The 12,557-nt window shown below is 40.1% G+C and overlaps 3 protein-coding genes across 6 annotated transcripts in view; 2 read left to right on the top strand and 1 right to left on the bottom strand.

The window, feature by feature from the left end:
- The window catches only part of wasf1 (WASP family member 1), a 38,956-nt gene extending 34,336 nt beyond the window's left edge, over nucleotides 1–4,620 (top strand). For 2 of the 4 annotated variants that reach the window (XM_008312980.3, XM_008312982.3), the window contains 3 exons: nucleotides 1,256–1,318; nucleotides 2,146–2,714; nucleotides 2,978–4,620. In XM_008312980.3, the coding sequence (XP_008311202.1) occupies nucleotides 1,256–1,318; nucleotides 2,146–2,714; nucleotides 2,978–3,135 (790 nt within the window). In that variant the 3' untranslated portion in view covers nucleotides 3,136–4,620. Of the gene's footprint in view, nucleotides 96–1,255; nucleotides 1,319–2,145; nucleotides 2,715–2,977 lie in introns of all 4 variants that reach the window. The other 2 variants (XM_017033710.2, XM_008312981.3) reach the window with 2 other exon arrangements.
- A 693-nt stretch (nucleotides 4,621–5,313) lies between these two features.
- Nucleotides 5,314–9,955, bottom strand: kif25 (kinesin family member 25). The gene is made up of 15 exons (XM_025057083.1): nucleotides 9,718–9,955; nucleotides 9,559–9,624; nucleotides 9,316–9,438; nucleotides 9,053–9,194; nucleotides 8,570–8,673; nucleotides 8,397–8,482; nucleotides 8,250–8,289; nucleotides 8,086–8,153; nucleotides 7,935–8,009; nucleotides 7,680–7,826; nucleotides 7,368–7,544; nucleotides 7,041–7,195; nucleotides 6,712–6,957; nucleotides 6,305–6,460; nucleotides 5,314–5,956 (listed from the first exon to the last, which is right to left on the bottom strand). Exons 1-15 carry the CDS (start codon nucleotides 9,784–9,786, stop codon nucleotides 5,805–5,807), a joined length of 1,806 nt encoding a protein of 601 aa, XP_024912851.1. The 5' UTR covers nucleotides 9,787–9,955; the 3' UTR covers nucleotides 5,314–5,804.
- Nucleotides 9,956–10,498: 543 nt separating this feature from the next.
- ccdc167 (coiled-coil domain containing 167) lies at nucleotides 10,499–11,548 on the top strand. The gene is made up of 4 exons (XM_008312979.3): nucleotides 10,499–10,625; nucleotides 10,771–10,865; nucleotides 11,100–11,152; nucleotides 11,331–11,548. The coding sequence occupies exons 1-4, from the start codon at nucleotides 10,566–10,568 to the stop codon at nucleotides 11,444–11,446; spliced, it is 324 nt and encodes a 107-aa protein (XP_008311201.1). The 5' UTR covers nucleotides 10,499–10,565; the 3' UTR covers nucleotides 11,447–11,548.
- Nucleotides 11,549–12,557: the final 1,009 nt, after the last annotated feature.

Raw genomic sequence — 12,557 nt, 5'->3', positions numbered from 1 at the left:
ACCGGGGACAGAATGTACTCACGGCCCAACGACCCACCGCCTCCTCCTCCGCCTGTTCACCCACTGGGAGAGATCAAGCCTCCCTCAGTGATCAGGTGGGACAGGAGACAAACACACACACAGAAAAAACACACACAAATCCATAAAGCAGATTCATCATAATGCAAAATATTTACATAATTATATCAGTTGCCAACTATGCAGCAAGATTAGTAGTGTAATCTCAGAACAAATGCTGCTTTTGTAGTTATATTTAAAACATTTATATTTTTTATTTTAAATATGAGTCACCCAACATACAGCTGTGGCTGTACTGACGTAAACAGAGCAGGGCCTCCACTAACAGGTCGGACAGTAGTTAAATGCCAATGTGTCTCTGGGCATGGCACAGGTATCCACAGGTTGGTCCTGATGGCTCTGATGGTGGACAAAGAAATAATAAAACAGAAACATAAGCTTGGCCACTGACGACTTCAGATTAGGATGGAATCAATGAAAAATACCCTCCTAAGGGATTAATTAGCCAACACTTAAATTGATTGACAGCCCTGATACAAATATATTTGGTTGTAAATAGATGAGTTGTTGAGAACATTGAAGGGTTGAAGGGTGTAAATACAGCTGATGTTCCATCACACTACCATCATATCATTAGTTTTTTTTGTTTTTTTGTTAAATCACTTGTACGTAGTTGGGATTTAAATGTAGCTGGACCAACGTAAACACAGGGACGAAGGGATGATGGATTGTTTTCCGGATGAATAGACTGAACTTTTGTCTACCAAAGATGAAAGAAACAGAAACGTCTCAGAGAACGGCTGGATCGATACTCTGTTAAGGCCACTGAGCGAATTTCGGGGTTTTTTGGGGTTTTTTTCGGTTCTGCACTTTGGCTGCATATGTCACCGTTTGAAGGAATGAAGAGATCAGACGGGATGATTAAGACTGCGGCTGCAGCACCTCAGAAACATCATTGATCTTTTTTTCCACAGTACTCCTTGCAGCGTTTTCTCACAAATTCTGCCCATCCCCCTTTTTTATCCTTTCTTTTACCTTCAATTAGTTTTCTGATTCTCAAGGCATGCTTCCATAGTTGGTCTTTTATCATTTTTGCTCTCCTTTCAATCCTCTTCACCATGAATGAAGCTCATACCAGAGATATTTACTCACATGCAGCCTCAAGTATGCTTTGGCGGAAATACTCAACACATTATTTTTCTCTCTCCTCTCTTTTGCTGTGTTTTTTTGTCTGCAGCAATTTTCTCTGTGGGAAGAAAATTGATTGTGAACATGTCACTCATTGTGTTCCGGTGTCCTGGTTAGTAGCTCGATCCACCCACACAGCTCCAGCAACTGCGAGCAGCCATTACTAATAACATTCAGTCTTTAATGTAGGAGTTTAATCTAGTCGCTTTGGAGTTTTCTGTCCACACCAATTATATGTGATGTTCGTCAGCCTTTTACTTGGCATAACGACAATAAGGAAGAATATATGGTGTTCAAGGATTTTCAGTAGGGTACAGTGATTTTTATCACCTATCGTGGCCTACTACCTAATGTTAGAGCTGTCAATCAATTTAAAAATTCTAATCATGATTAATCAGTATTGTCATTTATAACAGTGAATGTCAATGTAGACAAAACAGCAGTTGGTCTGGATGAGGTCATGTAATATGTCCCCTTAATGAGAGGACATGAAGAGAAAATGGAATGGAAAGGACAGGGTACACCATAGAAATCCCCCCAGCGGAGATAGCCTCAATTTAAATTGAGCTAATCCTGTTAGCTATTTATATTTAATCTTTAATCTGTGATTTGACCATATCCTTTGTTAATTAGAGTGTCTCTGTTGTTTATGTTGGTTCCCATGTTCATTTTGTGGAACATAATAATAATAATAATAATAATGGCGTTTTATCTGTTTTGCCGTGTGGATTAATGAATTATTTACATTTATAATTTGGAGAATTCTTGTCAATAAACTGCCATCCCTATAGCTAAGGCTCATATTTTTGACTTAAAGAATTTAGCTTAGGACCTTACATTGAACCTTGTTGCTCACAAAATAATAATAGTGTTGTTTCATTTAGTATGGGGGGAAAAAGTTTCTTAGCTCTCCCTTTCTCTGCTTCTCTCTCTCTCCAGCTCCAGTTCTGGTTTTTCCGACAGCAGACCTCAGTCTCCTGCCCGGACAGCAGGCCTCAACTCCAATACACCTCCTCCTCCACCTCCTCCTCTGCCCCCTCCACCCCCCCCTTTACCCTCCTCAGGGCTGCGGGGCACTCCCCCTCCTCCCATTCCACCTCTGCCAGTCCAGCAGCAGCCACAGGCCATCCCACCTCCTCCTGCTCCACTTCAAATCGCTCCAGGCGTGCTCCATCCGGCTCCTCCGCCCGTGGCGCCTCCACTCCACTCCTCTCCGGCACGTCTCCAGCAGGTTATGGACAAAGGCTCATCCATGGGCTCTGGGACACAGTCAGATGGCTCCATCCTGCCTCCACCCCCTCCGCCTCCGCCTCTGCCTCTACCCGGGGCAAGGAGCTCCTCCCCATGTCCCTCAGGCCCACCACCTGTGCCGGCCTTCCCCTCAGCAGCAGCCATGGCCTCGTCATCACCGCACACTGTCCACGATGTGGGGACCAAGAGGCACCATCCAGCAAATCTGCCGCCTATCAGCGATGCACGCAGTGTTCTGTTGGAGGCCATCAGAAAAGGTAGAACATGAAGTGGTGACAGAGAAGAAGAGTCAGAAACACGAGCATGACGTAGAGCAGCAGTTCCAACACTTTTTTTTACAGTAATTTACGTATTTTAGTACCATACAACTGTCACTTTTACAAACAAAAAATGAGCAATGCAAAATATATACAGTATATATACTGCACCACCGTGTTACACATGAAAGTAGTTAAATGTCCCACTAGGCCAGTTTACTCTTAATCTGTCAGATTTGACCAGAGCTCTTTGTCTCCTGCAGGCATACAACTGCGAAAAGTGGAGGAGCAGCGAGAGCAAGAGGCCAAGCATGAGCGGGTCGGTAACGACGTTGCTACCATCCTTTCACGCCGCATCGCCGTGGAGTACTCTGACTCTGAGGACGAGTCTGAGTTTGATGAAGGGGACTGGATGGAGTGAAGGGAAACACTGTGGACAGCAGAGGAGACAAGTGATCAGGTGGCCCCTTCTCAAAACAACTTCTCCTTCTCCAGGAGAGAATCCTAGTCGTACTTCCTTCATGGAGATGTTTTTTTTTTTTAATTTATCATATCTCTGGTTTGTTTGTGATTTGTGTCTGGAGGACAGGCTCTAAATCTAGTATTTCCCATGTTCCAAGACCAGTAATTTTTGTATTCATTCTTTTCTGCACTACCACAGGACCTTGTTTATCTGGAGTTCTTCTGATGAAAGCCTCCATGTTTACTATAACTACATGATAACTTTTTGTTTTTGGTGGGGGTAAAAACAAACACTTGATTTTTGTTGTTTAACTGTTCATTGAGGAAAAACATGTTAAAAAATAAAAAAAATAAAATAAGAGGTGGGTTGTATCTGCTCCAAGTCCTCAATACATAGTTGCCACCTGGTGGCCGAATTTGGCATTTGATTAATGCCCCTTTAATGTCTTTTATTTAACATTTCCTGCAGAAAGTCTTGCAGTTTTTGAAGGCCAGTAGCTGCGGACATGACCACTACATGAACAGTCACCGAGTGTGGACTGCCTGTTGTTTTCTCTTTCCTCATTAGGACTGACTTAACACTAAGAACAAGCTTAGGTATGGGTTGACGAGTCATTGGATGATTGTGTGAATGAAAGTTTCCCGTCGTCTCCAAGCAACATGTGAAGCCTGTCCAGCCCACGCATCTGCATTTGACCACGACCCCAGGGACAACAATACGCCAAGAGACTGTCCTGAAGAGCCATGAATGGTCACGTTGACATCAGGAAACTTAAAAGATCAACTCTGAGCCATTCGTTTTTAAGATAGGAACTCCAAGATTTCTTCTTAGCCACAGATATGGAGGCGATAGGATGAAGTTGTACGCCTTGTTCACGTGAATATTCACCGTGCTGGGGTAAGATGTTCTACAACTCGGAAAACCTTGTAGCACCGCAAAGGCAGCTTTGGTTTTTCCTCAGATGCCTCTTTTACTGTGGTCCTGCCAACTAACGAGAATCATTGTTAATCCTCGTTCAGTTCCACATCAGCAAACTCTCATAAAACATAAGAAACGTGTGAAATCTGCTTTTGCAGGCCCGACGAAGGACACACCACGCCTTGTTGTAGCTCATTTCAACGTAAATGTCTACCATTTTCTTTTGTCCGTTTGTTTGTTTATTCTTTCTTCTACTTGCCTTATTGTTCGTACAAACGTATCGTTGAGTTAATGAATGTATTGTGCTGTTACTACTTACTTGCCTGCGCTTGTATGGATTTGCTGTTTCTATGTCTTGGGGAGGGAGGGTGAGGGTCAAAGGACAGAGCAACAAAAAATCTCTGGTCCCCAAAAAAAAAAAAGAAAAGGAAAAAGATTTAATCAATACTGTAAAACATGTAACTTATGTAACTGTTTACTGTAACAGTTTGCTTGAAATAATAAAAATCTAATGTTATGTTTCAACTCCGTGTGATTTGAGTTGTTTCTTGATAAGCCGAACATCGAAACACACATTTTAGAAAGCACAAGACAAAGTATCCCCCCATATACTTACTGCCAAAATGTCCCAGTGACAATATATTCTGTGCTGGCTTCAACAGTATCAGACATAGTAACTGTTTTCATCATTCATTCTCGTTTTCAGCTTTCCATTTTCTCCCAGTTCCGTATACTCGAGTTTTGTTTTTATTTTTTTAGCCAATCAAATTTCGGCCTCATGTGTTGCCAGATTGAAAGAAATCAGCCCAACGGCCTTCAAGATCAACTCGGAACCAAAAATTAATGGCAACGAGTTTGTTTCTTTAACCAATCAGATTTTGAGTTGAATCAATCTGGTAAGTCAAAGCGTTCTTGCTGACCCGCATTTACGTAGCGATTTTATTTGATTGGATGGTCAAATAACCTAGCTACCAGACTTAATTTAGCTACTTATTAGTACTCTCGAATATTTACCTTTCTCTGTCCACCGCTTGAGCGGACATTCTCAGCCTAAAGCGATTTAAAACTAAAAAGCCATAAATACTAAAGGACAGTACCGTGGGTGGAGATAGAAAAGGACCTGTTGTTAGAAGTGCAACTCCTGGATAAGGGGAGGAGGGTGGGTTTTGTGTTCAACTAATCAGAAGTGTTTGGTGAGTAAAATGAGTTTTGTCTTTTTAATAATATCGTAATTGTATAATGTTATTAATAATGTTTATCAATGTATATTGTCTCGCAACTGTTTATGAATAGTGCTTTGTGGGTTTGTTGCTTTAGTAATGGCGTTACTATGACATGATGAATACAGGATTTATCTCGGACAGTGCTCACCAACCTTTTTGAAACGTGAGAGCTATTTCAAGGACATACATAGAAATCCGCGACACGCCACAGCTTTTTAATATAGTATTTTAATTAATACTTATTTCTACGGATAAGCACAAATAAAAAAACGAGGTACTGCAATATCTATATTTATAGTATACTCTATAGTGCAAACCAAGTAAATATGTTAAATATATTGTACTTTTATTTATTTATTTTTTCCTTCTGCTTAAATCTGTGTATTTACAGTTCTGTTATTTTCATAAGTGTTTTCCACAGAGACAATGACAAATTCTAAACTTTATAACAAATGAGTAAAAAAAAAAAAAAACTTCTCATATTAATCATTTAGCTTTTGGGCTGCTGTTTTTCTTACGGGGTGCGGCCTTCTGGACCTGGCGGGCTCGAGTGCCCAGTCCAAGAGTCTGCAGAGACTCAGTGATGTAACGCTGGGTGGGAGAGACACACAGCATCACCAATAACTTGGCATCACCACCTTGTGGACGACAGGAGGAAAGACAAAACAAAATATTATAAAGAAGAGACAAGAACATTAATAACCTACGACAAAAAATGTATAACCTACGACGAGTATTAAAGCCACACTTACGATAAAAAAAACAATAATACTGGAATAAAGTCATACATCTATGAGAAAAAAGTAATAACTTTGTAAGAATAAAGCTGTACATTTTTCAATATTAAATATGCAAATTTACTATATGAAAATAGAGTAATACATTTATGAGAATAAAGTCGTATGTTTTTATATTTTAGTCTTAAGTTTAGATGATGTGTTTTTTGAGAGTTGATGGTAGAAAGAATGTGAGCGTTGGCATTTCACCTATGGCATCCTGAAGAACATGAGTCAGTTTACTGTTCCTGTAAGGAATGTGAGGTCTTTGTTCAGCCAGAGCTGAGAGGACGTCAGACAGAGCCGAGAGGCTGCGGTTGATGCAGGACACCTCCCACAGAGCTGCACCACTCACTCCAGACATGCCTTGAACACACAAAGACACAATTTGGCAAACCACAATCCCAGAAAAGTCACAAACTGGTACTCATAACTTGCCCCTAAAGTTGGATCCAAAAACCCTTTTGACACTTAAAAGAGAAGGTGAATTTTACTAGAAATTAATAAAAACTTAATGTTTTTTTATTTATGTTCCCCCTCTATTGTTTCTATAAGGGCAGTAAACATCATATAAATACATAGTGTATATAATTTCTACTGATTTGTCTCTCACTGACCAACACTCTCACTGCCTGCCAGGTCCACCAGCCGAAGCCTGGTCCTGAATGAAGTCTGTGAAATACTGGGCCTGGGAGAGAGACACGGGGACTGCAGGGGTGAGAGGCAGGGAGAGGAGGCGGCACTGCCACAGAGTTTATCAGATGAGCCATGACTAGTGATGTTAGCACGGCGACAGCGTGGACTCCACCACTGCTGCTGGGTGGAGCGCTGCATGTTCCTTTTAGCATTCTGTAGCCTACGGGCTGAAGAGAAGAACAGTGAACAGGTGATGATGTAAGGTGAGGTCATAACAGTGCAGCTATCAAAGTTAATGCACAAGTCTCACCCAGGGCCAGTGCGTTGGGGCTCTTGGAGGATACAGTGAGGGTAACGATGAGGTGAGAGCGGGAAGACTCGGTGTGGACCAGGTTTGGACAGTGAGCCCTGAGTTTCTGGATGTTACTGATGATCAGCATCATCTCGCAGGCGCTATGTATAGGTCTGTCAGACATGTAGAGAAGGAAATTTAATAATGACAAAGCTTGACCTTTTTTATTTGATTTTTAAAGGAAAAACAGATGAGACAGTTTGACAGTCTATTTCAGTTAGTTTTTGACTGAGACTGAAAAAGCAAATTAAAAACTATAACTGAACATTTCAACATGGTACTAACTCAGATGTTAGTGAAGGGACATCACTAATGCCAGAGGATGTGGTGATGATGTCACAGCGCTGACACGTTGGGTTTCCCTGCTCGTCTTTGGCCAGTAGGTCATACACCTCATTGTTGTAAACCTCCATCACTGACACCTCCACAGAGTGGCTGTCCTCAGGTTTCTCAGAGATGAGTCTGGACAAACACAGAACATTGGACAGGTAAAAAAGAACAGTTCATCTGAAGTTAACTTTCTGCTGCAGTATTTTCAACAAAACTGTTTTTAATTGCAAATCCTGTCAGTATAAAGCTGTCACATCTGTCTCACACCTGAAAAGCTCAGCAGCAGCATTGGGAATAATTCCCTGCTGAGTCTCCTGTGGTATTCCAACCTTCTCCCCCTGACAAAAGGATCCCATCATGGTGTGAGTCTTCCCACTGCCTGTCTGTCCATATGCCATTATGCAAACATTATAACTGCAGGAAAGAAAGACGAGACATTCAATTCACAAAACCCATATACTCATTGTTTGCTTGATGGTGTGAAACTGGTTTAAAGTCTGGTTTAAACCACTGACAACGCACCCGTCAAGTAAGGACGTTAGGAGTGGTTTGACTTCTTCAAACACAGCATCCTGGGAATCCTGTGGCACATGAACCCTGGAAATAGACATATAAACAATCACTGTGACAAATCAACAATGTTGTGTAAATATACTACTTGTCAATATTTTACATTTCAAACTCAAAAATCTTGCTCTGCACAGGCATCCCTGACTTCAGGCAATTCACCATCACTGTGTCCTGGAAACAGAACAGATGAAAGGAGTCAATGAGAACACTGCAGTGAGTTGGAGCAGCAGCCTTACCACATCCAGGTACAGAGTCTGTGCAACTCACATCACTGATTGCATGAACCACTTCTTCTGATGATGTAAGCCTGATGGAGATAAGGCCCAGGATGGCATCAGTTTCCATACACAGAGAATTGTCTTCCTCATCCAGAATTAACAATGTTGTATTATGTTGCATTCAACCTTTACTCACCCTGATTCTGAGGTCAGGGACCGAATGTGGTCAAAGGGCAGAACTGGTCGGACCCTGCAGTGGACCCTAATGTTACCTCTCAGCTCCTACAACAGGAGGAAGAGTGGTAGCAATCAGACAAAAAAAGGCCTCATTTTTATTATACATGATCAGAAACTGATCTGCTCTCTCACCACGAGAGTGTTGTGAATTTCTTTTCTTCTTTGCCTCTCTGCCCTGCACTTCTCGGTCTCTTCCTGCAGGGAGTGCTCAAGAGCTGTGATCCGAGTCTTCAAGTCTGGGTATAAAAAAGAAAACCCCACAATTTATAATGCAACAAATGAACGCTTCTTGCACCTCTTCTAGAGCAGCTTTTCTTAAGGGATGCCACCTATTGGTAGGCATGCAGCAAATTAGATTTGACTCCAGGAAAAAAAATACAAAGCTAAAACAAAGGTAGAGTAACCAGCAACAGAACAAGGAAATAAATATCATTTTCCTGTCTTTTTGAGTCACAATACCAAATTCCACTGATTAGTTGCATTTTGTCGCCTCTAGAGGGCACTACTTACCTGACCTATTTATTTTAAAGTCACTGGGCCACTGACTGTCATTAACCCTGAAGCTAAAGGTCATGTTGATGGTGCTAAATTCAACGTCTCTGCTCACTAGCTCACCTTGAATTTCAGTTACATGCTGTTCATTCAGAGAAGCAATCGCTTGCTTTACTTCCTCCAGCAGCTGCTTTCTCTGCTCCTCAAACTCAGTGGCAAACTTCACATAGACAGCAAACACCTCACGCAGGCCCTGCTTCAGAGCCTGTTCACCAACACACACACACAGAAAATAGGTCATATTTGAACCATGGCGTGTCTCTTCTTTGTGTTTTTTTGTGAGGAGACCACAAAGATAGACACATTTAATCTGGTCTCTATCCTACCTGGACCTCAGATAGCTGTTTGGTGAGGACCAACCGCCATTTCTCCTGTGCCAGTCTGTGGTTCTGCTGTTCTTTCTGGGCCTTTGAAGCCTCTTCATGATGATAACGAAGTTTACTTAAGCTCTGAAAGAAGAATTTGAAAGACATAGAGTTTTAACAAGTCAGGAGCAAAATTATACAAGTGTGACCTGGAACAAAGAAGTCAACTTTGAAAAGAATAGATTAAAATGAGTATATAATTACCTCTGCCAGTCTTAAATGAAGAATAGCGTTTTTTGTCTCCAGCTCCAGTATACGCTCTTCTTTACTCTAATAACAGAAAACAGAAAATGCTCATTATATATATATATATAGAGAGAGAGAGAGAGAGAGAGAGTTAAAGAGTTAAATGAAGAGTTTTACCCTCAGCTTGTGCTCCAGCAGATGGACCTGATGAGCAAACATTTGGTTCCGGTTGACAAAAAGAGGCATTTTTATTCCAACATCAGAAAAGTAAAGAAGGTTCCAGAGAAGAGAGAGTTATTTCCATCACCTTCTCAGCCTTACATGGTGTATACTTTCTAGGTCAGGGAATCTGATTAAAGCCCAGCCAATGAGAAATCTGTCAGCTGGTCTCTGCTGACCAGCTTAGGCTGGGGAATAGGTGGCAACTTCTGACCACAGAATACAGCTGACTTTTACAGCTATGGTCAGTATATATAAACAAATATTTAAAAAAAAAAACAAATCAACAATGGAAACTACAGAATACAATAGTATATTGTAGTGAACAGAATGACTGTCTGTCTGTGACCTTTTTTTCCTGAGAGGCAAAAGTGTTTACTATTAAGGTGCAGACCTTAAAGTGGGGTTCCCTGCACACACTCACTGAAAATAAAGATGAATAGATGAATAGAACTGTATTATTGTTCAGGAAACACTAAAATTTGCACATCAGAATAAAATAATAAAGGTTTTATGAGTGTAAGTTGTTTGTAGTAGTGAGTATTTTTTAGTTACCTTTTGTACATGTAATAATATATAATTAAGTTTCGATTGTTTTCAAGACAAAAAGACAAATACGCCAGTCAGAAACAACAACATGCTGTAGTTGTTGGTCTTGGCTACTAGAGGGCAGCAGAGCTTCTGAAAGGACACGCTTAGAGTAAAAGAAGAAGAAAGTACTTCCGCAAAGTCCAAAGTCAGAAGAAGAAAGTACTTCCGCAAAGTCCGGCCACCGGCCACAGTTCAGCCTCTGTTAGAACAATAAGATGCTCAAAATGACCAATGTTAAAGACAAGAGAAAAGAGAAAGTTAGCGTTGCCACTGAGGTGAGATTAACTCCACATGTACTTCACAATTATGTTCAGCTTATTTGAACGGTATTCTTTCATAACCATCACGTGTTTTACAGTATCACTGTTTATGGACACGTATCAAAATATACATTTATTTACTGTAAATTCTATGTTGTAGATTGACCGTTTGGAGGAGCGGCGGAAACGTTGTCAGGACAACCTGGAGAAAGCCGAGTTTAGACTCAGACACGAGCAGATCACTGATAAAGAATGGTAAGGATGAGGTCCATTCATTTGTGCATCGTAAACTACTTTGTACTTCTTAATGTCCACTGTGTAAAATACAGGTAGTATGACTTTTTTGCCATTTTTATCGGAAAAAAAAAATCTTTTTTTTAATGAGAGTAAACCCACCTGAATGAGAAACGTTTAGTGTATAGGTTTTATTTATACATTCATACTCAAATCTCTTGTCTTGTCGTAATTGTAATTTTTTTTTTCTCACAGCAAGGAACTGGAAGAAGAAATAACCATAGTGAAGGGAAGGCTACAGAAGCTAGGTGAGGATAAGTGATTCAGTATTCTACATAACCGTCATTTATCTAAAATTATTAGAATTTAAATTAGTTATCATCATCATACTTTTTTATCCATATTATTGTAATGTTTAACCAGCTTCTGTCTTAGTATTTGGATTTTCTAAAAAAAAATTAATTTCGTTCTTGTTTGTTTTCCAAGACAAAGAATTGACAACATTAAGGAAAGAGAATCAGAAGAACATGCTGCTGTCAGTCGCTCTGTTCGCCGTCACTGCTTTACTTTATTATGCCTTCTTCCACAGTCAAGACTCCTGACATAACACAGTGGGTTTACAGTGGAACATTTTTGCTTGCTTTCCCTCATTAAAATTAAATTCTGTCAGTCTGCCCCTGGATGGCAGCATTGCATCAACATTATTATTTGAATTCTCTTTTCTGATGTTTTTTTAAAGCAGCATTTTAGAATTTGAATATTTACACTTCTCAGGTAACACTGTTGAATAATAGATTGATGGTTGACACATCATACCTGGTATCACATGATGATCCAAGTGAACATTTGAATTGTTTTTCTGGTGAACAGACACATAATTGCTCGGACATGTTTTCTTTATATTTTCAATTTTGTGTAAAAGACTTATTATAGCATTAAAATAAAATATTTTTTCTAATATAGTACTGCTGATTTCCAAATGGATTGTGGTTTTTAGTGCACAATATTATTGTTTTGATAAGCAGCACATATGGCCATGTGCCAACTTTTAGGGAAAATGTTTCATATTTAATGGAAGCTGTGAGAAAGAAAACTGGCATTTCTTTTACACTGAGCTGCAGTATTTGAACCCAGGTTCAGTCGTGGCGCAAGATTTTTTAAAAACATTGTTTGAGCAGACATTTCACCTCAAATCTAAGAGTCTAACGTGACGTCTGACTACTTCGTCTATATAAATACTACAGGAGTGCTTTATGTCTGTGGTGAAATCACTGCATAGGTCTGAAAGCCATCGCTACCGTTCAGCTCTTGACCTGGTTCAGGTTGTCTAAGTGTGAACGAGTGATTACTGTCAACAAAAGGAAACAGGCTGCAATTATTACAGTGTGGTAAGAGAGTTCAGCCCCGCCGTGTAGATGTTTGATGGATGATGCTCAGTGTTGTATCAGTCAGTTAGCATTTTGTTAAGGAGAGAAAAACGAAAACCTACAGATTTGCTTAAACTTGCATTTTACAGAGAATATTTCACTTACATTTGAATAAAATGTTTGTTTACTTGATAATTAAATTAGACCACACCTAAACAGTAACTTACAGATTGTTTCCTTTTAAATAAAAAGGTTAGTGATTGAAAAATCTAAATGAACTATTTACAGCTTCTCATGCACAGAAAACAGTCATTTGTAATAGTAAGTGGACAGATTTATATGGACG

The sequence above is a fragment of the Cynoglossus semilaevis genome, chromosome 7 (genome assembly GCF_000523025.1).
Source record: "Cynoglossus semilaevis isolate Cse_v1.0 chromosome 7, Cse_v1.0, whole genome shotgun sequence".
In the NCBI taxonomy this organism is placed as follows: Eukaryota; Metazoa; Chordata; class Actinopteri; order Pleuronectiformes; family Cynoglossidae; genus Cynoglossus; species Cynoglossus semilaevis.
This window is presented reverse-complemented; position numbering and strand designations above follow the sequence as displayed.